The sequence below is a fragment of the Petromyzon marinus genome, chromosome 5 (genome assembly GCF_048934315.1).
Source record: "Petromyzon marinus isolate PM22_M1 ecotype Great Lakes invasive population chromosome 5, UKy_Petmar_22M1.pri1.0, whole genome shotgun sequence".
NCBI classification, from domain to species: Eukaryota; Metazoa; Chordata; class Hyperoartia; order Petromyzontiformes; family Petromyzontidae; genus Petromyzon; species Petromyzon marinus.
Genome location: NC_133671.1, coordinates 22,197,271 through 22,220,461, shown reverse-complemented (window position 1 = coordinate 22,220,461; position 23,191 = coordinate 22,197,271). Strand labels below are relative to the sequence as shown.

The 23,191-nt window shown below is 59.3% G+C and overlaps 1 protein-coding gene across 4 annotated transcripts in view; it reads right to left on the bottom strand.

Moving 5' to 3' along the window:
* LOC116939257 (uncharacterized) overlaps window positions 1-23,191 on the bottom strand; it is a 72,270-nt gene that overhangs the window by 12,231 nt on the left and 36,848 nt on the right. For 3 of the 4 annotated variants that reach the window (XM_032947445.2, XM_032947444.2, XM_032947447.2), the window contains 9 exons: window positions 22,101-22,557; window positions 11,671-13,312; window positions 4,909-4,982; window positions 3,411-3,565; window positions 2,958-3,100; window positions 2,338-2,441; window positions 1,706-1,778; window positions 1,475-1,586; window positions 774-876 (listed from right to left, as the gene is read on the bottom strand). In XM_032947445.2, the coding sequence (XP_032803336.1) occupies window positions 774-876; window positions 1,475-1,586; window positions 1,706-1,778; window positions 2,338-2,441; window positions 2,958-3,100; window positions 3,411-3,565; window positions 4,909-4,982; window positions 11,671-13,312; window positions 22,101-22,557 (2,863 nt within the window). The remainder of the gene's footprint in view (window positions 1-773; window positions 877-1,474; window positions 1,587-1,705; window positions 1,779-2,337; window positions 2,442-2,957; window positions 3,101-3,410; window positions 3,566-4,908; window positions 4,983-11,670; window positions 13,313-22,100; window positions 22,558-23,191) is intronic. The other variant, XM_032947446.2, reaches the window with a different exon arrangement.

Genomic DNA, 23,191 nt, shown 5'->3' with positions numbered 1-23,191 from the left:
CCAACAACAACGGAGGGCGGAGGAGCGACGCTCACAACAACCAGCGGAGCGCCGGGTGGCTAAAGCACAGCAGATTGGCACAGTAGGGGGACAGGTGGTGCATCAGCCAGTCATCTTAGTCAGTCGACCTGTGGTACCTGGGTCTGCCCCGTGACCTCCTGTCAGCGGGCGTTCGACACTTCACGTGACCTCAAAGTGCACATGGCCTGGCACAAGCGTCGTGGTGACGTCACCGCCACTTAGTGGCGAATGCCGGTTGTTGTTGTGTGGGTGTGTGTGTGGGTGTTTGTAGCGCGGACGTCTCTGCACGAGGTGTTGTGGGGGTTTTTTTCCCTAACACGAATCCCCACGAGCAATCCGGCGACTCTCTCGCTAATCGGCACGGTGGAGCGTCCCCGCGGCTCAGGGGAAAACTTCCCCCGACGGGCGCCGAAGTCGCGCCAATCGAGCCGCTCCTGTTTTGGGTTTTCCAGCGGCGGTAATGAGCGCCGCCAATCGATGAGGAGGGGGGTGCGGGGGGGGCACGGTTAGTGTAGGGGTGGGAGGGCTGCGGGTTGAGTCGGGAGGGGAGGGGGCCCAGGTCGTGTCGCGTGGAGGAGCTGTGGCCGAGGGGGTAGGGGACACGAAGGGCGACGCGGGTTCCAATCCGGGCGTCGTCCCCCACCCCCCCGCAGCTCCGGTGTCTCTCCACCGAGCCCCCCCCGGCCCCCAGGCCCCCCATCGTGCTCCGACGCCGCGCAGCGACGCGAGCGTCGTCGTCGCGCGGCACTCACGGAGTAGTTCTGGGTCCTCTTCTGGCACCACTTGAGCAGAGCGTTCCGCTTGGAGCCCCCGTAGAGTCGCGCCAGCTCGGCCAGCGGGTCGCCGTGCTCATCCCTGCGGATGGAGCGCACGCGCCGTTAGCAGCTGCCGCCGGGAGCAAGCGCCGGTTGAGGCTGGCGCGACACGAGAGCGGGCGGTGTGGTTGCCGGGTATTCACTGGAGGCAGAATTGACTTAAAGGAGGCGCCTTGGACAGGTTCGGACGTTCGCCGCCGGTGCGGCCATGGCTAGAAAACAAATTCCCCGGGTCCGTAGCGCAGCGCAGTGCGCTAACCACGCTGCCACCATTCCATCCGACGAACACACACACCCTCACACGTGTGTAGGCAACACAGCTGATAGATGCGCGATTATTGGGGGTGGGCGGGGGGGGGTGGGGGGGTGGGTGGAGGGGCTGCAAAGGTCAGCGAGCAACACGGCCACGGGACGGCTACAAAGCACCGGCCACACCGCAGGGTGGGCGGGAGGGGGGCGGCACCGATCGATCTGGGACAGGCGACTAATCACCGCTCGTTCACCAAGCCACCCACGCCGCCCCCACGGCGGCGTGAGTCGCTGGGTAACCGAGCGGTGATCGCGGCGATCGGGGTGTCGGTGATTGTCACGCCGCGGCGATCTCGGCGATGGCGGTGTCACGCCAAAGCACCCCGTACCTGGGGGTGCCGTACGGCGTGGAGCTCGTCGGGGAGCCGCACTGCGACGCGGGGGGGGAGACGCCGGGGGAGAGGGGGGAGCCGTCACTCCGCTCCCCGCCCTGGGCCGCGCCTGTCGACGGAAGAGAAGCGTCGCACCGGCGTCTCAGAACCGTCAGGCACAATGCTGCGTGTGCGGGGGGCACCGAGGGGGCGCGTGTGGCGCTGCATCGCGTCGGGAGGAGAACTCACGGTCGGAAGCGCTCGGTTTTCTCTCCTCGAGAGGCAGCGCAGACCAGGAGGAGCCGTTGTGGGAGGGACGCTGCTGCAGGACGGGGACGGGCGACACTCGTTAGCAAAACAATCGCGGTACCCGTCCCGTCGTCCGCTCGGCCCCGTCCGCACGCACCCCCCGGTAGTCGGACACGAGCTGCTGGCCCCCGTCCCGTCTCCACACACGGTGGAATGTTTATTATATTTCTCTCCCCAACATTGGCAGCCACGTTGCATCACGATGGTTTTCCTGGCAGGCGATTGGCCGGTTTAGCCACGGGAGCGACGGAACCCCTCGCGTCCATCTTTGCAATCGTGCTGGGATACGCACAGACACGCCCCGCGGGTACACGCCTCGCACACACACAGCCTGCTTCTTGACACCTGCTAGGGTACACGCCTCGACCACACACAGCCTGCTTCTTGACACCTGCTAGGGTACACGCCTCGCGCACACACAGCCTGCTTCTTGACACCTGCTAGGGTACACGCCTCGCGCACACACAGCCTGCTTCTTGACACCTGCTAGGGTACACGCCTCGCGCACACACAGCCTGCTTCTTGACACCTGCTAGGGTACACGCGGTCGCCCGCGAGCGCCGAGCGCCCACCTGTGTCGGGGCGAGGGTGGCGGCTGAGGGGGTCTTGACGGCGCCGGGCAGGGCTGGGGAGGGGCTCCCACCTTTAGCCGCTCCGTCAACCTCATCGCGGTTTCCTAGACGTGTACCGCACGCACCACACGCATCCACGCACCGCACGCACCGCACGCACCACGCGCACCACGCACACCACGCACCACGCGCACCACACACGCACCACACACGCACCACACACGAACACACCCCCAGTCGTTTTAAATGTTTAAATAACAGTTGCTGATCACAACAAACAGCACGATTGAAGGGTGTAAGAGCTAATAGTCAGTCGTCTTTCTTGACTTGAGCAAAGTGAACGAGTGAGTTTGTGAGTGGGTGGGTGGGGGAGCGGATGAGTGTGTGTGAGTAAGTGTTGAGCGAGTGCGTTGATTTGTCCTGCACTCTGGTGCTTGTGCATTGTGTGGATGACAGCATTCACGATGGGTTCGAGGAATCGATTAGTGAAGTTCACGGGAACTGTAACCATGCCAGGAGCGATAGAAGAGAGGGGGCGACTGACTGCCGGTGAACGAGTGACCGCAGTGAACCTGCGTGATGCCGCGTGGTGGGGGGAGGGGGTGGGCTCGCGGCGGCACCTGGGGGCCCCCGTGGCTTCGACGCCGGTTTAGGATTGGTGGTGGCGGGATTCGGCCGTGTCCGCGTCGCCGGTGCCGGCACCGGGGCTGTGGCACCATCGCCGACGGTCCCGTTGTGCCCGTCGCTCGTCATCTCCTCCGGCCTGGCGGCGCAAAACCACGGCACTCGTTCAGCATCCGGCCTGAACGGCGGCGCGCCCGGGCGAGGCGAGATCAAAGTTAGAGGAGGGAGACTTGCGCCGTCATCGTTTCGAGCGCCACGCCGGGAGATGGAATCGACATCTGGATGCGAAAGTCGAACGCGCGGTAACCGTTACCCCGCGGCGGCAATTTATTTGATGCTCGAACCTCGTCGGGATCGTGCCGGGATCGTGCCGGGATCGTGCCGGGATGGTGCCGGGATCGTGCCGGAACGGCGCCACGTCCCTGCCGGGCCCTGCCGCTGACACCCACCTGGCTCCGTCGTGCAGAGGGCTGGCGGAGGTCGCCTCCTGTAGGCGGCGTCTAAGTGACGCCACCTCCTCCTCCGCCTCCTCCTTGATGTCGTTGGCGATCACCACCGCGACCTGCAGATCGGCCTGGAACTGCCGCCACTCCTCCGCGTCGTCCTGGTGCATTGTGGGGGGCGGGGGTCATGAGAGGTCGTTGGCGGTAAAAAACAAAAAACACTCTCCGGGCGATCGGTCGGAAAGTTTTGATTCGCGGGATGCTGGTGAATTTGAAAGCAGAGCTTTAATTTTGAGTGTCATTATTATCGTTGTTGGTTATTGAGCACGGGCCCAAAGGCCAAACACGCCAAGCAGCAAGCAACAAACCGCACTGTTGAAGGTGTGATCGATGAGAGTCACTCGCGTGTCCTGAGCTGAGCAAGACGATTGTTGCAAGAGCTTTGGGGAAAAGAGACGATGGGAGAGTCCCACAATCCAAAAGTGGGAGGGAAGTGGCAATGCGGCGTGTAGGTGAGTGGGTGAGTAGGTGGCTGGGTGAGTGGGTGGCTGGGTGAGTGGGTGAGTGGGTGAGTGGGTATCTGGGTGTGTGGGTGGCTGGGTGAGTGGGTGGCTGGGTGAGTGGGTGAGTGGGTGGCTGGGTGAGTGGGTGGCTGGGTGAGTGGGTGGCTGGGTGAGTGGGTGGCTGGGTGAGTGGGTGAGTGGGTGAGTGGGTGAGTGGGTGGCTGGGTGAGTGGGTGGCTGGGTGAGTGGGTGAGTGAGTGGGTGAGTGAGTGAGTGAGTGGGTGAGTGGGTGAGTGGGTGGCTGGGTGAGTGGGTGAGTGGGTGGCTGGGTGGCTGGGTGGCTGGGTGGCTGGGTGGCTGGGTGAGTGGGTGAGTGGGTGGCTGGGTGAGTGGGTGGCTGGGTGAGTGGGTGGCTGGGTGAGTGGGTGAGTGGGTGAGTGGGTGAGTGGGTGGCTGGGTGAGTGGGTGGCTGGGTGAGTGGGTGAGTGAGTGAGTGGGTGAGTGGGTGAGTGGGTGGCTGGGTGAGTGGGTGAGTGGGTGGCTGGGTGGCTGGGTGAGTGAGTGAGTGGGTGGCTGGGTGGCTGGGTGAGTGGGTGAGTGGGTGGCTGGGTGGCTGGGTGGCTGGGTGGCTGGGTGGCTGGGTGAGTGGGTGAGTGGGTGGCTGGGTGGCTGGGTGGCTGGGTGAGTGGGTGAGTGGGTGGCTGGGTGGCTGGGTGGCTGGGTGAGTCACAGTGTACGAGTGAGCGAGGTGGTGGTTGAGCACAGCGTGGTGGACGAGACAAAAACAGCACCCGGAAGTCTTCTCAGCACAGGAATCAACGAGCAAAGTTCACGACAACAGCAACCATGGTAGCAGGAAGCAACGAGCGAAGTTCACGACAACAGCAACCATGGTAGCAGCGATAGACGAGTGACGAGGAGGCGGCCGACGGCTACTGAGCGAGTGCCGGATCACCGATCGGCACGGCCGCCGCTTCACCGGCGCCGTCACCGCCGCTCACCTTCATCTTCTTCTCCAGCACCTTCAGCTGCTTCTCCAGACTCAGCTTCTCGTCCTCCAGCTTCTGCGTCGCACCTGCGGAGGGTGGGCCCGGCAGCGCGGCGTGAATGCAGCGCACGGAGCGGACGCGGAGTGAACGCGCAGGGAACCCACGGCATCATCGCAGTGCACGGAGTGAACGCGCGGCGTGAACGTGGAGTGAACGCGTTGCACTGTGACGGATGAACGGCGCTCGCGAGCGGCGCATCCTGCGACCGCTGCTCCTCCAGGGCAGCGCCTCACTCCTCCTCTGCTAATGAGCGATCATGAGACGCAGGGGGGGGGGGGACGGTGGGGGAGGGGGGGGTGCAATTCCACCGGACGCAGAGGCGGTGGCGCCGCCGGTTCCCAGTGATTCGGGCCTCGCACAGAGGGCTGTCAATCCGGCGTTCAGGCCTCTGTACGACCGGGAAGCGGCTTTAACCTCGGCGAGCCTGGTCTGGGAGGAAGGTCACCCGCAAAGCTGGGACGCCACCAATTGCCATAAACGCTGCAGGGCCAAGGGATTCATTGTGCCGGGAGAGAGGACACAGTGCGCCTGTTGGTAACTGCCGGCGCCTCCCGGTGCCGGCCAATCTGCTCGTTCGGTGGCCCCCGCTGGGCCCCGATGGCCGCGACGCCGCTTCACGGGTGTCATCGGCTCGGCCGGGGGTCTCCCCAATCGCCCGCAATGTCGATCACGATCGGGGCAGCCCGTGGACGGGTCGTGCCGCCCGTCGTTCGGTTATGACGTCCGACGGTTCGCTCCACGTGCCGGAAGCTTCTTCAGGAAATAAATGAAGCCGAACTAAATTCGATTTTTAAACGAGCTCCCTGGCATGCCGAGCGAAATGTCGCACGCAGTTCCGAAGGGAACGCGCGGCACGACCGGCGAACGCGTCGTTGAGTTGCGGAGCATGAGAGCGGAGCGCCGTGGAGCCGCATTCAATATTCAAGGCCCACGCGGGACCCACTCGGTCCCGCCGAGCCTCCCGCGCCCTGCATTAGCGCGGCTCCGACAGCCATGAAAGCGGCCGTGTTTGATTCCTCCGCAGTGACCTCCCGCGCTCTCCCGGGCGCGTTTATTACACGCGTCGTGCCGAGCGGCAGCGATCAGCCGGCTCGGTAATTGTCTCGCAAATAAATATCGAGCGGCGGCGGTGTCCCCGCGGACGCCGCGAGCCTCCGGTCCCCGCCGGCGTACGTGCCGGCCCTCACGGTCGACCGGGAGGGCCGAGGCGCTCACCACGGGGCCCCGAGCCGGAGGCACCGTGAGAATGTGACCAACAAATAAGAACGCTAACGATCGTTTCCATATCGTTTGATTATTTAGGATTTCATTGCGCCTTCGCTGCGGATCGCCGCGAGACGAAGAATCCATTCGGAGCGTCGCCCCATGCGTTAGTTCGAGGTCCGTGGAAGGTGACGTCGCAGAACTGCTTCCAAGATCCGTGACCTTAACGGGGGCACCGCACCTTCCCGTGCACCGCGTCCGACCCCTTCGCCAACCCGTGCAAAACGGTGCGGGGAAGTATGGTCAAAGGACCCCCAACATCTTGCGACTGCCTGAACTGTCCTCCAACCACCAGTGAGCGCACAAAGAAGGGGCCGCAGGGTTGCAGCGGCTCTGGTGGCGACCTCCACGGCCAACGAGAGGCGAGAGCGAGCGGCGGTTTGCTGGACGCTCACGAGGGGCAGCGGCTGCGGTGGACGTCTCAGCGACGTCTCCGCGACGGAGGAGGCTCGGCCCGCCGGTTCCCGGCCCCAGCATGGACAGCGCTCGTGTGGGGGGGGCCCACCACGGGCACAAACAGCGGGGGGCTACGCCGTGGGCATCAGCGGGCGATTCTCGTGCTGTACTTCTATGTTCCCAGGCCTACGCTACTCTTCGCCGAACCCAAACCGGCCCGTCGAAGTACGGCGAGCTGACCTCGCGCGACCTGCGTGGGGTGGGTGGGGTGGGTGGGGTGGGTGGGGTGGGTGGGGTGGGTGGGGTGGGTGGAGTGGGTGGGGTGGGCGGTGAGGGAGGATGTAGATGGGCACTCATCCAGCAGTGGATCGACAAAGGGAGTTGTGGGAGATGCGCGAACTCGCGCGCGTTAACGGACACCACGGCTCCGAGCGCGATGACGGTGCAGATTCGGGCCGCGCGCCGCCCGTGGCGCTGGACGGGAAACCGAAGAAGATTTATTACAAAATAAATTTAAAATAAAATTAACGCGCCGACGGCCGGACGCTCCAAACCCCCACGGAGAGCGCACGGCGTCAGATCCCGAGGCCTCGGGCGCCCCAGAGTAATCGCGACATCGACCAATAGCGAGCGCCCTTTCAGTCTCGGCGATTCCTCATCGTCAGCCATGAAAAATCCACTGCTGAATGAAGCCAATCCAGAACACCACCATGTATTCATTCTGGACTTATCATAACCCTCATCGTCATAAATTTCCACGAGTGAGAACTCGGAAGAGCGTAGGGGGGGTGACACTCAGAGCGGGGGGCACACAACACCACCATTTACTGGCCGCAACCTCGCCGCCCCACGTCTGGAAATCCCTGGTCGTGAAGTCTCGAGGCACCGATCACCAGCCAATGTGAGCTTCAGAGATCCGATGAGATTTGTGCTGCATTGAGGGTGCTGTGATAATCGCAGGCCTTAATTTCACACAAAATATTTGAGGAAACATATTCTGGAGCTATTCCCTGGCTAATATTTGACCAGAAGAACTAAGAACGGTGGGGGGCTGAGCGTTCATCAGTGGTGGCTCAGCCCCCTTAAAAGCCCCTTAAAGCCCCGAGGGCCAACGCTTTAGGGTCTGCCGCACACACGCACGTGGACGCACGGACGAGCCCGCGCCATCCACACTCCCTTTTAGAGAAATCGGTTCCAGGAATTCTCCTACTTGACGGAAAATGAGAAACGAGCAGAGCGGCGCTCGGAGCCACACGGAGCCACGCGGAGCCACGCAGAGCCATTGATCGACGTCGCCCGAGCCACCCCCCAAGGCAGGAAGGCAGGCAGCAAATGGGAGGCGATTTCTCCTCGGCGAGAGGGCGCTCCCCCGGGGTTCGGCATTTTTGGCTCCGGCCTCATCAGCCGTCGGACGCACTCAGCTCTACGAAAGGTCAGAGGTTAACGGGGGCCGGGGCTCTGCACGGTTTTCCATTTCGCAGGCGGCGAAAAGCGCGTGTCATCCAGACGGCTGCAGATATATTTATATTATATTTATCACCATCAGCTTCAATGGCTATGGTCGATCCACTACCAGCCTCCCCCCAAGCCGTCTCAATCTCTCGTGACCCTGCGATGAAATAATCCAACCGGCACGTGCACTCGGACGGTTCCCGTCACTCCATGGCGTGGGTTGTGCACTCAACCCGGCGACGAGCGAACGCGACGAGGGCGACGAGTGTCACGTGACGAAGGCGACGAGTGTCACGTGACGAGGCCGACGAGTGTCACGCGACGAGGGCGACGAGTGTCACGTGACGAGGGCGGCGAGTGTCACGCGACGAGGGCGGCGAGTGTCACGTGACGAGGGCGACGAGTGTCACGTGACGAGGGCAACGAGTGTCACGTGACGAGGGCGACGAGTGTCACGCGACGAGGGCGGCGAGTGTCACGTGACGAGGGCGACGAGTGTCGCGTGACGAGGGCGACGAGTATCACGTGACGAGGGCGGCGAGTGTCACGTGACGAGGGCGACGAGTGTGACGTGACGAGGGCGACGAGTGTCACGTGACGAGGGCGGCGAGTGTCACGTGACGAGGGCGACGAGTGTCACGTGACGAGGGCGACGAGTGTCACGCGACGAGGGCGGCGAGTGTCACGTGACGAGGGCGACGAGTGTCACGTGACGAGGGCGACGAGTGTCACGCGACGAGGGCGACGAGTGTCGCGTGACGAGGGCGACGAGTATCACGTGACGAGGGCGGCGAGTGTCACGTGACGAGGGCGACGAGTGTCACGTGACGAGGGCGACGAGTGTCACGTGACGAGGGCGGCGAGTGTCACGTGACGAGGGCGACGAGTGTCACGTGACGAGGGCGACGAGTGTCACGTGACGAGGGCGGCGAGTGTCACGTGACGAGGGCGACGAGTGTCACGTGACGAGGGCGGCGAGCCAACGCGACGAGGGCAGCGAGGTCGACCGTGCCGAGAGAGAGGAGGGGACGGGGAGTGTCTGTCCCCGTCCGCCGGTGCCTCCCAGCGCCGGCCCAATCTGCCCGTCTGGTGGCCCCCCGCTGGTCTCCAATGGCCGCGACGCCGACCCTGGCACGCGCGGCAGCGCGGCCACGCGGCCACGCGGCCACGCGGCCACGCGGCAGGGATCCCCGGTCGCCCGCGACGCCCATCCATTCCCATCGCGCGCACCGCAGGCCCACAATATTTACTCCGACGGATTTTCAGTGTTCGGCACGATGTCCGACGTTCCGCTCCACATCCTGGGAGCTGTTTCAAGAGCAGAACCGGGCTCGTGCCAAGCCCCCCGCCCCCTCCCCCCCCCCCCACCTCGGGAGACCGCAGGACGCTTGCCGTCGCCGCAGCGATAATCGCGCCGCGCCGCGCCATGCTCCGTGATCATTTAATTGAAACCATCCAAGAGACTTTTCCAGCCCATTCTCAGAATGGGCAACAAACACGAACCGATTTAAACCTTTGGCCACCAGCTTTTACTCGCCATCATCAAGACCCGTCAAAGCTTCCCTGCAGAGCTTGGAGCAAATATTGTAGCTACGGCTGCTGCCTCCCCCACTTGTCTGGAGTTCCTCTACGATCGTGAGATGCGATTAGTATATTCAACCAAAACATCATGAGAGATTAAACATCATCGCCATTGTACGGACCATTATCAATCCACTGCTGGATCAAGACCTGCTCACGTTGTCAGTTACGGAGGTTGTTTGACCGTACTTCGCCACGCTGCCCAGTGGTTCACATCTCCATCGCCGCTGACGTAAACCGTGGCCGGTTCGCGATTTAACGGAGTCGTTAAATAGCGATCTGATGGCTGACAGCGGGCAACTGTGCCCCACTGCCCCCTGCTATGATTCCTGGATTTCATTTTACACCCGTGCCTCCCGCTGCTGTTTGTCCCATGGGCAAGGCCCGGAATCAGCCTCCTGTCACTTGAGAAACGTCCAACAACTGCGTCCGATTGAGACGATCGAACGCTCTCCCAAAGTCAACACAAGCGCCACGGTCACCAACGTTGAAGTTAACATAATGAAGGGAAACGAAACTTTTTATTTTTATTTTACCAGGCAGAGCCCACTGAGGTAGAAAGTTCCTTTTCAGAAGCGACCTGGCTACAAATGATAGCTCAGAAAATTGTGGCTTATCGCGTGCAAATGTATCGCAGTGTTTCTAAATGTGGAGGGAAAAACTGGTGGACCCGGAGAAAAATCTACACGATCACACGCAGAGCATGCAAATTCAAAATGTACAAGCGTCAGGGTCAGGATCGAACCCACGACCTTGTTCACACCAGGCGAGGTCATTCATATCTCGCCACCGTGGAACGGTGGAACACGGAATAAACAGCCTGCACCCGCAACTCAGGATGTGCTGCTGCATCCACGGCAACTGGGAATACGGTTGGCAAATCAGGTCCAGTAGAGGACGCAGCCGGGGGCTGAGCTCCAGAAAATATTGCTCCCTTGCTGTCAGTGTCGGGTGGGGATGGGTGGGGACGTGGTAGTCCAGAGGGTTGGGTTGTTGGGGGGCCCTGGAGATTATTCCATGAGAGATTATCCTCATGGTGGTACCCCGGGGTAACAAATAATAAAAAATGGCCGAGGCAATTAAATATTTTATTTCTGGGACACTTTTTTTTTTCCAGGGGTGTACTGAACTCCGTGACATGGGTACCAATCAATCCGTAATCAGTGCCACTCCGCGATGTCGAAACCCTAAACGCTCGTACGCACCGTAGTGGTGCATCGTGTACACCTCATCGAGAAGAGTCGACCATCAACAGACTAAAAATGACTGCGTCACGGACATTATGCGAGAGCCAGGGTGCTATGGTATCCTGAGGTACCGCCATAATCCCTGGTTGTACCCAGTAGGGTGGCGGGGGGTAAAAGATTAACACTTTTATAATTATATACAACTTTACAAAAGTCTCTAAACTCCTCTATGACAGAAAACGGAAGTCAACACTTCCCCCCACCCAAAGTCCCGCCCCCCTCACACGTGGTAACTCACCGCCCAGTGAGGAGGACACGTGGCCCCCAATGCTGGATTAAGATCGTGCCACTTCAACTTTCTAAGACAGAGATACAGCTAGCAGTGGAGCGAGTCCAGCCAACCCCCACCAGCTCCACCTAGCAGGGGATAGAGCCTGCTCCAACTCAGACCCCCCCCCCCCAACCATCTGCTCTGGTCGCTCCAGCGAGACACGCGGAGCGGTGCTGCCCCCTGCTGGCCACAGCGCGGTTCTAGCGCTGTCAGAATCAGAATCCATATTTATACCGCAGGAGGAATCCGATGAGCTATAAAGCTCTTTCACACGTGTGCAGTAGGGGCACGGGATCAGGACGTCACAGCGCCGTGCGGAGACGCGGGCCCCGCCGCCTATTCCCAGCGCGCAAAAACTCCGAGCTTTAATCCGCCGGCCCAAGGCCCTTGACGAATGCGGCAGCCAACAAAAGCGTTTCGCTATCGAGAATTGAAGGCCAAGGAGCTTCCGCAGACGCCACGGCGGAGCGAGCGAGCGCGCGGGGGTCGGGGGGGGAGCCTCACCCTGCATCTCGGTGAGGCGGTGATCCCCGTGGCGTCTGAGCGCGCGGTGCTGCTCCACCTCGTCCTCCAGCTCGTCAAGGCCCTCCCGCAGGCGGGCCAGCTCCGCTTCCAGGTCGGCCTTTTCCCCGCGCAGGGTGCTCAGCTCTCCCCGCAGCTTGTCCCTCTCCTGCCCGAGGCCACGCTCCTCTTCGCGGGGCGGGCCGCGCGCCACGGCGGCGCTCAGCTCCCCGCGCAGGCCGTCGCTCTCCCGCCGTAGCTCCTCGACGGTCCGGGCGGCCGCCTCATCGCGCTGGAGCCTCTGCTGCTGCAGCGCGGCCACGCGCTCCTCCAGCGCGGCTTTGTCGAGCCGCAGGGCCTCGGCCGCCCGGCTCAGCTCCTGTTCGCGTCGCTTCGCCTCGCCCTGCAGACGTGTCCCGGCGGCGCTCAGCTCCTTCTCCAGGCCCTCCTTGTCTCGCCGCAGGCTCTCGACGGCCCGGCTCAGCTCGGTCTGGCGGGCCCGGGCTTCGGCGGCTGCCCGGAGCCCCTGCTCCAGATCCACTCGCCCCTGCCGGAGCTCGGCGCCGACTCGGGCCAGCTCGGCCGCGTGATTCGCGGTCTCCTCGGCGAGTCGCGCGCGGGCGCCGCTCAGCTCGGCCCGCAGGGCCTCCTTCTCCTCGCGCAGGGCCCCCGCCTCTCGGGCCAGCTCGGCCTCACGCAGCTGAGCCTGGCCGTGGAGCTGCGAGCGGCTCGAGGCGAGCTCCCTCTCCACGCCCTCCTTCTCGCTCCTCAATTTGTCCACCGCGAGGCCGAGTTGGCTCTCATGGCGCGCGGCCTCACTGCGGAGCTGCGACCTCGCCGCTTCCAGCTCTCCCTGCAGCTCCTCCCTCTCCCGTCCCAACTTCTCAATCTCCTGCCTCAGCTGCTGCTCACGCTGCTGAGCCTCGGCCTGCAGCTGTGACCTCGACGAGCCCAGCTGCTTCTCCAGCTCCTCCTTCTCCCGTCCCAACCTCCCCACCTCCTGTCTCAGCTCCTCCTCAAGGTGCCGAACCCTGACCTGGAGCTGCGACCTCGCCGCTTCGAGCTCCTTCTGCACCTCCTCCTTCTCCCGTCCCAACCTCTCCACCTCCAGTCTCAGCTGCTGCTCGCGTTGTTGAGACTTCGCCTGCAGCTGTGACCTCGACAAGGTCAACTTTTTCTCCAGCTCTTCCTTCTCTGACCTCAGTTTCTCCATCTCCCGCGTCAGCTCCTCCTCACGAAGTTGAGCCGTGCCCTCAAGCTGTGACTTTGCTGAGCTCAACATTTTCTCCTGCTCCTCCTTCTCCAGTCTCAGCATTTCAATCTCCCGGCTCAGTTGCTCCTCGCGATGCTGGAGCTGCGACCTCGCCGCTCCCAGCTCCATCTGCAGTTCCTCGTTCTCCCGTCCCAAACTCTCCACCTCCTGCCTCAGCTCCTGCTCACGCTGCTGAGACTCGGCCTGCAGCTGCGACCTCGACGAGCCCAGCTCCTTCTGCACCTCCTCCTTCTCCCGTCCCAACTTCTCAATCTTCCGGTGCAGCTCCTCCTGCAGCCGCGCGGCCTCGCTCCGGCGTTCCTGCAGCGCGTCGCTCAGCTCCTCCACCCTCTGCTCCATCTCCCGCTGCTGCATCACCTGTTGCGCTTGGAGCTGCGGGGAGGCGGGGGCGAAACGCTAAAAATCGGTTCGAGTAAAAAAAAATCTCCAAAATGTTACCGCTGCGATGCTGTCGGCGACATTTACGTTTTTCGGAACCGCCGCACAACACGGTGGCATCGGCCCGTGTAAGAGAACGGCACGTGGAAGATGACGCTACAGAGGTACTTCATAGCTCCTATGACTTGCCTCTTGCCGGCACTGGGTGGCAGCGGCAGTGCCAACCTCTCGCTCGCCCGGCGACAAAGCCGTCTGTCGCATGCCAAACAAACCGCAACAAGTTGAGATAGCAGAGGTGGCACGGGCTGAATTCAGCAAAAAGACATTGAATGATGAGTTCGTTTTTTTGTGTGTGCAGTTATTGGGTGTGATTGGGCTTAGACCATCAACTCGCTGCACTTGAGGACCCGGCTTAACCACGGGCAGCTGAGCCACAGCCACCTCGATTAAAGGAAACTTGAACAGAACGCATTGGAACATTCATGGACTGTACTTCAGGGCACCGGGTACCGAGCCAGTCCCTGAGCTACCGTCATGTCAACCCCCTAGAGCTACACTCATGTCAACCCCCTAGAGCTACAGTCATGTCAACCCCCTAGAGCTACCGTCATGTCAACCCCCTAGAGCTACCGTCATGTCAACCCCCTAGAGCTACCGTCAGGTCAACCCCCTAGAGCTACCGTCATCTCAATCCCCTAGAGCTACCGTCATCTCAACCCCCTAGAGCTACCGTCATCTCAACCCCCTAGAGCTACACTCATGTCAACCCCCTAGAGCTACACTCATGTCAACCCCCTAGAGCTACCGTCATGTCAACCCCCTAGAGCTACAATCATGTCAACCCCCTAGAGCTACAGTCATGTCAACCCCCTAGAGCTACCGTCATCTCAACCCCCTAGAGCTACACTCATGTCAACCCCCTAGAGCTACCGTCATCTCAACCCCCTAGAGCTACACTCATGTCAACCCCCTAGAGCTACCGTCATGTCATCCCCCTAGAGCTACACTTATGTCATCCCCCTAGAGCTACACTCATGTCAACCCCCTAGAGCTACACTCATGTCAACCCCCTAGAGCTACCGTCATGTCAACCCCCTAGAGCTACCGTCATCTCAATCCCCTAGAGCTACCGTCATCTCAACCCCCTAGAGCTACCGTCATCTCAACCCCCTAGAGCTACACTCATGTCAACCCCCTAGAGCTACACTCATGTCAACCCCCTAGAGCTACCGTCATGTCAACCCCCTAGAGCTACACTCATGTCAACCCCCTAGAGCTACAGTCATGTTAACCCCCTAGAGCTACCGTCATCTCAACCCCCTAGAGCTACACTCATGTCAACCCCCTAGAGCTACCGTCATGTCATCCCCCTAGAGCTACACTTATGTCATCCCCCTAGAGCTACACTCATGTCAACCCCCTAGAGCTACACTCATGTCAACCGCCTAGAGCTACCGTCATGTCAACCCCCTAGAGCTACCGTCATGTCAACCCCCTAGAGCTACCGTCATGTCAACCCCTAGAGCTACCGTCATCTCAATCCCCTAGAGCTACTGTCATGTCAACCCCCTAGAGCTACCGTCATGTCAACCCCTAGAGCTACCATTATGTCAACTCCCTAGAGCTACCGTCATCTCAACCCCCTAGAGCTACCGTCATTTCAACCCCCTAGAGCTACCGTCATGTCAACCCCCTAGAGCTACCGTCATGTCAACCCCTAGAGCTACCATTATGTCAACTCCCTAGAGCTACCGTCATCTCAACCCCCTAGAGCTACCGTCATTTCAACCCCCTAGAGCTACCGTCATGTCAACCCCCTAGAGCTACCGTCATGTCAACCCCTAGAGCTACACTCATGTCAACCCCTAGAGCTACCATCATGTCAACCCCCTAGAGCTACCACCATGTCAACCCCCTAGAGTCAACCCCCTAGAGCTACACTCATGTCAATTCCCTAGAGCTACTGTCATGTCAATTCCCTAGAGCTACCGTCATGTCAATCCTTTAGAGCTACACTCATGTCAACCCCCTAGAGCTACCGTCATGTCAATCCCCTAGAGCTACACTCATGTCAATCCCCTAGAGCTACCGTCATGTCAATCCCCTAGAGCTACACTCATGTCAACCCCCTAGAGCTACTGTCATGTCAACCCCCTAGAGCTACACTCATGTCAACCCCCTAGAGCTACTGTCATGTCAATCCCCTAGAGCTACACTCATGTCAACCCCCTAGAGCTACCGTCATGTCAACCCCCTAGAGCTACCGTCATGTCAACCCCCTAGAGCTACCGTCATCTCAACCCCCTAGAGCTACCGTCATCTCAACCCCCTAGAGCTACAGTCATGTCAACCCCCTAGAGCTACCGTCATCTCAACCCCCTAGAGCTACCGTCATGTCAACCCCCTAGAGCTACCGTCATCTCAACCCCTAGAGCTACCGTCATCTCAACCCCTAGAGCTACCGTCATCTCAACCCCCTAGAGCTACCATCATGTCAACCCCCTAGAGCTACCATCATGTCAACCCCCTAGAGCTACCATCATCTCAACCCCTAGAGCTACCGTCATCTCAACCCCCTAGAGCTACCATCATGTCAACTCCCTAGAGCTACCGTCATGTCAACCCCCTAGAGCTACCGTCCTGTCAACCCCCTAGAGCTACACTCATGTGAATCCCCTAGAGCTACCGTCATCTCAACCCGCTTGAGCTACAGTCATGTCAATCCCCTAGAGCTACACTCATGTCAATCCCCTAGAGCTACACTCATGTCAACCCCCTAGAGCTACTGTCATGTCAACCCGCTAGAGCTACAGTCATGTCAATCCCCTAGAGCTACACTCATGTCAACCCCCTAGAGCTACCGTCATGTCAACCCCCTAGAGCTACCGTCATGTCAACCCCCTAGAGCTACCGTCATCTCAACCCCCTAGAGCTACCGTCATCTCAACCCCCTAGAGCTACAGTCATGTCAACCCCCTAGAGCTACCGTCATCTCAACCCCCTAGAGCTACCGTCATGTCAACCCCCTAGAGCTACCGTCATCTCAACCCCTAGAGCTACCGTTATCTCAACCCCTAGAGCTACCGTCATCTCAACCCCCTAGAGCTACCATCATGTCAACCCCCTAGAGCTACCATCATGTCAACCCCCTAGAGCTACCATCATCTCAACCCCTAGAGCTACCGTCATCTCAACCCCCTAGAGCTACAATCATGTCAACCCCCTAGAGCTACCATCATCTCAACCCCTAGAGCTACCGTCATCTCAACCCCCTAGAGCTACCATCATGTCAACTCCCTAGAGCTACCGTCATGTCAACCCCCTAGAGCTACCGTCCTGTCAACCCCCTAGAGCTACACTCATGTCAATCCCCTAGAGCTACCGTCATCTCAACCCGCTTGAGCTACAGTCATGTCAATCCCCTAGAGCTACACTCATGTCAATCCCCTAGAGCTACACTCATGTCAACCCCCTAGAGCTACTGTCATGTCAACCCGCTAGAGCTACAGTCATGTCAATCCCCTAGAGCTACACTCATGTCAACCCCCTAGAGCTACCATCATGTCAACCCCCTAGAGCTATCGTCATGTCAATCCCCTAGAGCTACCACCATGTCAACCCCCTAGAGCTACTGTCATGTCAACCCCCTAGAGCTACACTCATGTCAACCCCCTAGAGCTACCGTCATGTCAACCCCCTAGAGCTACCGTCCTGTCAACCCCCTAGAGCTGCACTCATGTCAATCCCCTAGAGCTACCGTCATCTCAACCCGCTAGAGCTACAGTCATGTCAATCCCCTAGAGCTACACTCATGTCAATTCCCTAGAGCTACACTCATGTCAATCCCCTAGAGCTACCGTCATGTCAATCCCCTAGAGCTACACTCATGTCAACCCCCTAGAGCTACTGTCATGTCAACCCGCTAGAGCTACAGTCATGTCAATCCACTAGAACTACACTAATGTCAACCCCCTAGAGCTACCATCATGTCAACCCCCTAGAGCTACAGTCATGTCAATCCCCTAGAGCTACACTCATGTCAACCCCCTAGAGCTACTGTCATGTCAATCCCCTAGAGCTACACGCATGTGAATCCCCTAGAGCTACACTCATGTCAACCCCCTAGAGCTACCGTCATGTCAACCCCCTAGAGCTACCACCATGTCAACCCCCTAGAGCTACACTCATGTCAACCCCCTAGAGCTACCATCATGTCAACCCCCTAGAGCTACCGTCATGTCAACCCCCTAGAGCTACCGTCATGTCAACCCCCTAGAGCTACACTCATGTCAATGCCCTAGAGCTACCGTCATGTCAACCCCCTAGAGCTACACTCATGTCAACCCCCTAGAGCTACCGTCATGTCAACCCCCTAGAGCTACCATCATGTTAACCCCCTAGAGCTACCGTCATGTCAACCCCCTAGAGCTACCGCCATCTCAACCCCCTAGAGCTACCGTCATCTCAACCCCCTAGAGCTACCGTCATGTCAACCCCCTAAAGCTACCGTCATCTCAACCCCCTAGAGCTACAGTCATATCAATCCCCTAGAGCTACACTCATGTCAACCCCCTAGAGCTACCATCATGTCAATCCCCTAGAGCTACCGTCATGTCAATCCCCTAGAGCTACCGTCATGTCAATCCCCTAGAGCTACCGTCATGTCAATCCCCTAGAGCTACCGTCATGTCAACCCCCTAGAGCTACCATCATGTCAACTCCCTAGAGCTACCATTATGTCAACCCCTAGAGCTCCCATCATGTCAACCCCCTAGAGCTACCATCATGTCAACCCCCTAGAGCTACCATTATGTCAACCCCCTAGAGCTACCGTCATCTCAACCCCCTTGAGCTACCGTCATCTCAACCCCCTAGAGCTACCGTCATCGCAACCCCCTAGAGCTACCGTCATGTCAACCCCTAAAGCTACCGTCATGTCAACCCCCTAGAGCTACCGTCATGTCAACCCCCTAGAGCTACCGTCATCTCAACCCCCTAGAGCTACCGTCATCTCAACCCCCTAGAGCTACCGTCATGTCAACCCCCTAGAGCTACCGTCATCTCAACCCCTAGAGCTACCGTCATCTCAACCCCTAGAGCTACCGTCATCTCAACCCCCTAGAGCTACCGTCATGTCAACCCCCTAGAGCTACCGTCCTGTCAACCCCCTAGAGCTGCACTCATGTCAATCCCCTAGAGCTACCGTCATCTCAACCCACTAGAGCTACAGTCATGTCAATCCCCTAGAGCTACACTCATGTCAATCCCCTAGAGCTACACTCAGGTCAATCCCCTAGAGCTACCATCATGTCAATCCCCTAGAGCTACACTCATGTCAACCCCCTAGAGCTACTGTCATGTCAACCTGTTAGAGCTACCGTCATGTCAATCCCCTAGAGCTACACTCATGTCAACCCCCTAGAGCTACACTCATGTCAACCCCCTAGAGCTACCGTCATGTCAATCCCCGAGAGCTACACTCATGTCAACCCCCGAGAGCTACACTCATGTCAACCCCCTAGAGCTACTGTCATGTCAATCCCCTAGAGCTACACTCATGTCAATCCCCTAGAGCTACACTCATGTCAACCCCCTAGAGCTACCGTCATGTCAACCCCCTAGAGCTACCACCATGTCAACCCCCTAGAGCTACACTCATGTCAACCCCCTAGAGCTACCATCATGTCAACCCCCTAGAGCTACCGTCATGTCAACCCACTAGAGCTACCATCATCTCAACCCCCTAGAGCTACACTCATGTCAACGCCCTAGAGCTACCGTCATGTCAACCCCCTAGAGCTACACTCATGTCAACCCCCTAGAGCTACCACCATGTCAACCCCCTAGAGCTACCGTCATGTCAACCCCCTAGAGCTACCATCATGTCAACCCCCTAGAGCTACCGCCATCTCAACCCCCTAGAGCTACCGTCATGTCAACCCCCTAGAGCTACCGTCATCTCAACCCCCTAGAGCTACCGTCATGTCAACCCCCTAGAGCTACCATCATGTCAACCCCCTAGAGCTACCGCCATCTCAACCCCCTAAAGCTACCGTCATCTCAACCCCCTAGAGCTACACTCATGTCAACCCCCTAGAGCTACCGTCATGTCAACCCTCTAGAGCTACCGACATGTCAACCCCCTAGAGCTACCGACATGTCAACCCCCTAGAGCTACCATCATGTCAACCCCCTAGAGCTACCGTCATCTCAACCCCCTAGAGCTACCGTCATCTCAACCCCTAGAGCTACCGTCATGTCAACCCCCTAGAGCTATCGTCATCTCAACCCCCTAGAGCTACCGTCATGTCAACCCCCTAGAGCTACACTCATGTCAACCCCCTAGAGCTACTGGAATACCTCCGCACCACAAACCGAGTTAATATCTTTTGATTTAAAGCTTTCGTGACTGCAGTGATTAATATTCTTGGTTCTTTCGGTAAAGTCACGTGACTTTACCGAAAGAACCAAGAATACGAGTTAATATCGTGAGAAAGCTGCCACGGTCAGAGCTGTGGCGAGCACAGGTGGGCACAGGTGAGCAGAGGTGGGCACAGGTGAGTACAGGTGGGCACACATTGGTATATGTGGGCACAGGTGAGTACAGGTGAGCACACATTGGTATAGGTGGGCACAGGTGAATAAAGTTGGGCACACATTGGTATAGGTGGGCACAGGTGAGTACAGGTGGGCACACATTGGTATAGGTGGGCACAGGTGAGTACAGGTGGGCACACATTGGTATAGGTGGGCACAGGTGAGTACAGGTGGGCACACATTGGTATAGGTGGGCATAGGTGAGTACAGGTGGACACACATTGGTATAGGTGGGCACAGATGGGCACGGTGGGGATAGGTGAGCACAGGTGAACCCAGGTGAGCACAGGTGAGGTAATCTCTTTAATTTACCGCCCCTCACTACACAAGGTGACCACGGGTGTTGGCGCACTGTATGGGGCTGTGGTCCACTGTACGGACCAGCCGGACTGGCGGGGCCGGGTCAGTCTCGTTCCCCCCCCACACCACACCACAGGGGGTCCCCTCGAGGGATGAGTGCATGCCGGTCATTCCTGCATCTCACAGCTGGGACGCCGCCCATCATCACATCATCACACGTCCTGTCATATCGCCCATCATCACATAATCCCATCATCACGTCATCACGCGTCCTGTCATCGCCCATCATCACATCATCACGTCATCACGCGTCCTGTCATCGCCCATCATCACATCATCACACGTCCTGTCATATCGCCCATCATCACATAATCCCATCATCACGTCATCACGCGTCCTGTCATCGCCCATCATCACATCATCACATCATCACGCGTCCTGTCATATCACCCATCATCACATAATACCATCATCACATCATCACACGTCCTGTCAAATCACCCATCATCACATCTCCCATCGTCACATCAGAGCTCACACCCCAGTGTGTGATGATGATGATGATAATGATCACGTTGACTGACGATGTCGATGGTGGTGAACTACATCATGTCATCTAACACGAGCGGACAGAGCAACGGTGCCCAACGTTTCGGCACCACCACCAGCTCTCACACGCGTTTCACGTCCCACCGCGCGCCAATAGGGCTACATCCCTCCACTAAAACTCCACGAGCGCTGTTGAGTGTCGGTTAAACGGCCATAAAAACTATAACCTCGCTTCTTATTGATGATCACATGACTTGTGCAATGGACAACAGCGGTGGGAACCACTCGTCGTGACTTGAGCGACCGATGTAAAATGTAACGATGTTCTTCTGAAAGGGATACCGAAGCTAAGCGATGCACGTTATAATGATCTTCGGCAGGCCTGGTAGATATGTGGGTGACTGATGCACAGTCTAATGGTGTTCTCGCAGTGATAGCCGAGTGATGTAAGTTTGAGTTATGTTCTCGAAGGGCTCGAGAGACTTAAGTGATATAAATTGGAATCATGTTGTAAATTAGAATCAAATTAGAATCATATTGTAGATAATGACCATGTTATGGAAGGGCTCGAGAGGCCCAGGCGATGTAAATTATCCGGAAGTTCCCGGAGCATTCCAGGACACGCGAAGCGGATCTCATGGACCGTGTTGCGTGTGTGGCACACGGCACGGCGGAGTCGTGTGCCACACACGTGCACTTGTGGCACGCGGCACGGCGGAGTCGGGCGGTGTCCAAATCTGCCGGCGGTTCGGGGTGCGTCTCTGGATAGACACCGTTCCGTCACGCGCCAAGATCGCCGCTCCGCCACAGCGTCGTCGCCTGGACGTCGACTGAGAATCGTCGATCCCCAAGCAGCGGCCGTGCGCAACGAGAGACTGCAGTGGTGGCGGCGGTGGCGGTGTGGTGAGGTGAGGTGATTGTTTTCTCGGAACAATGGGGAACCGAGGGCGACTTCACGCGCTCACTAATTGTGGGCGCGCCACTCGAGTCACCGCGACGGCATTCCTCCTCACCGGGTGCGCCGTGGTCGTCGGGGGCGCGGGGGGGCGGACTGCGCACCCCCAGTAATTTGTTCCACATTCCTATGGCAGGGGAAAGTCTATCTATAGGATGACCACTATTGACTTTTCCACAAAGTGGTACTCGTTTTATTGACCCTTGAAGGATAATGGACCGAATCAACCCCCAATCAGGAGTTGAACTCGCAACCCGCTGAAGGCGAGCCGCTCGCTTTCCCGTTATGCCGCGTGGCCGGATCGGCTCTGAGACACCGGCACGGCCATGGACGAGGGGGGGGGGGGGGAGGAGGGGGGAGGACAGCGCCGGCGCTCCGTACCTGCGCCATCGCCTCCTGCAGGCGGCTGACCTCAGCGCGACCTCTCTTCACGTCGCCGTCCTCCTCGTCGTCATCGTTAGCGCCACTCGGCACCGCTCTCGGCTCCCGCGCCACCTCCGTCTGCGTGTGGGTGCTGCGGAGCGCCGGCGCCCCGTCCGGGGTGGCGCTCCTCTCCCGGCCCGGCCAGCCGCCTTTCAGCAGCTGCCTCGGCGCCGGCGTGGGCAGCCGGCTCTCCCGTCCCGCCCCGCGACCTTCTCCCGGCGTCCGGCTTTCCCGGGCGGCGGCGGCGGCGAGGTCGGAGCACTCGCGCCGGGTGAGCGCGGCCACCGTGGCGCGGGCCTCCCGGCACTCCTGCTCCGCCGCCAGCAGCGACTCGCTCAGCTGCGTCTGGATCTCCAGCAGCTGCTCCAGCTCCACGCCTGCCAGCATTCCCGAGCCGGGCGACTGGCACAGCAGCCTGGGGCGCCGGCAGGCACGCGCACACGGACAAAGAGCCCCTGTGTAGCCTCAACAGACTGTCCGGGCAAGTGCTGCCGGAGAGCAGAACCCACGAAGGCCGGCACGGCACACGAGGGGGTGGGTGGCCGGCACCACGCCGCCTTTGTCTCTCCAGTCGCGATGTTTGCACACCGCACCGGGTAATTATTTATAAGACATCATCAGTGTGAGGGCTGCAACCATCGGGGGTTTGACAGCAGCACGATGATGACCATGATGATGCTGGGGTGGTGTTTTCACTCTCTGTGTATTGTCAGGGGCCGCACTAAAGGCCACCAGGGTCCACCAATGGCCTTGAAATTAAGAACGCCGCCCTAGGGGAAGCTCAGGATCGGTTCAGATAATCGTCACGGGTGTTGGCCGTGATCGGGAATCAAACTCGGGTCGTTGTGTTCGCAGCGTGGCACGCTAAGCGCTGCACCACCAATCCCCTCCCCCGCACACGCTCAGCCACGCCGCATCAGCTGGCAGCAGGCGGCACGCGAGCGAGCGAGGGGGGGACACGCGGGCGTGACCGCTCCGTGGCGCGGCCTCGCACGCCGCTCTCCAATGTGGAAACTTCAGCTCCATGGGCAGGAAACAAAAACATTTCC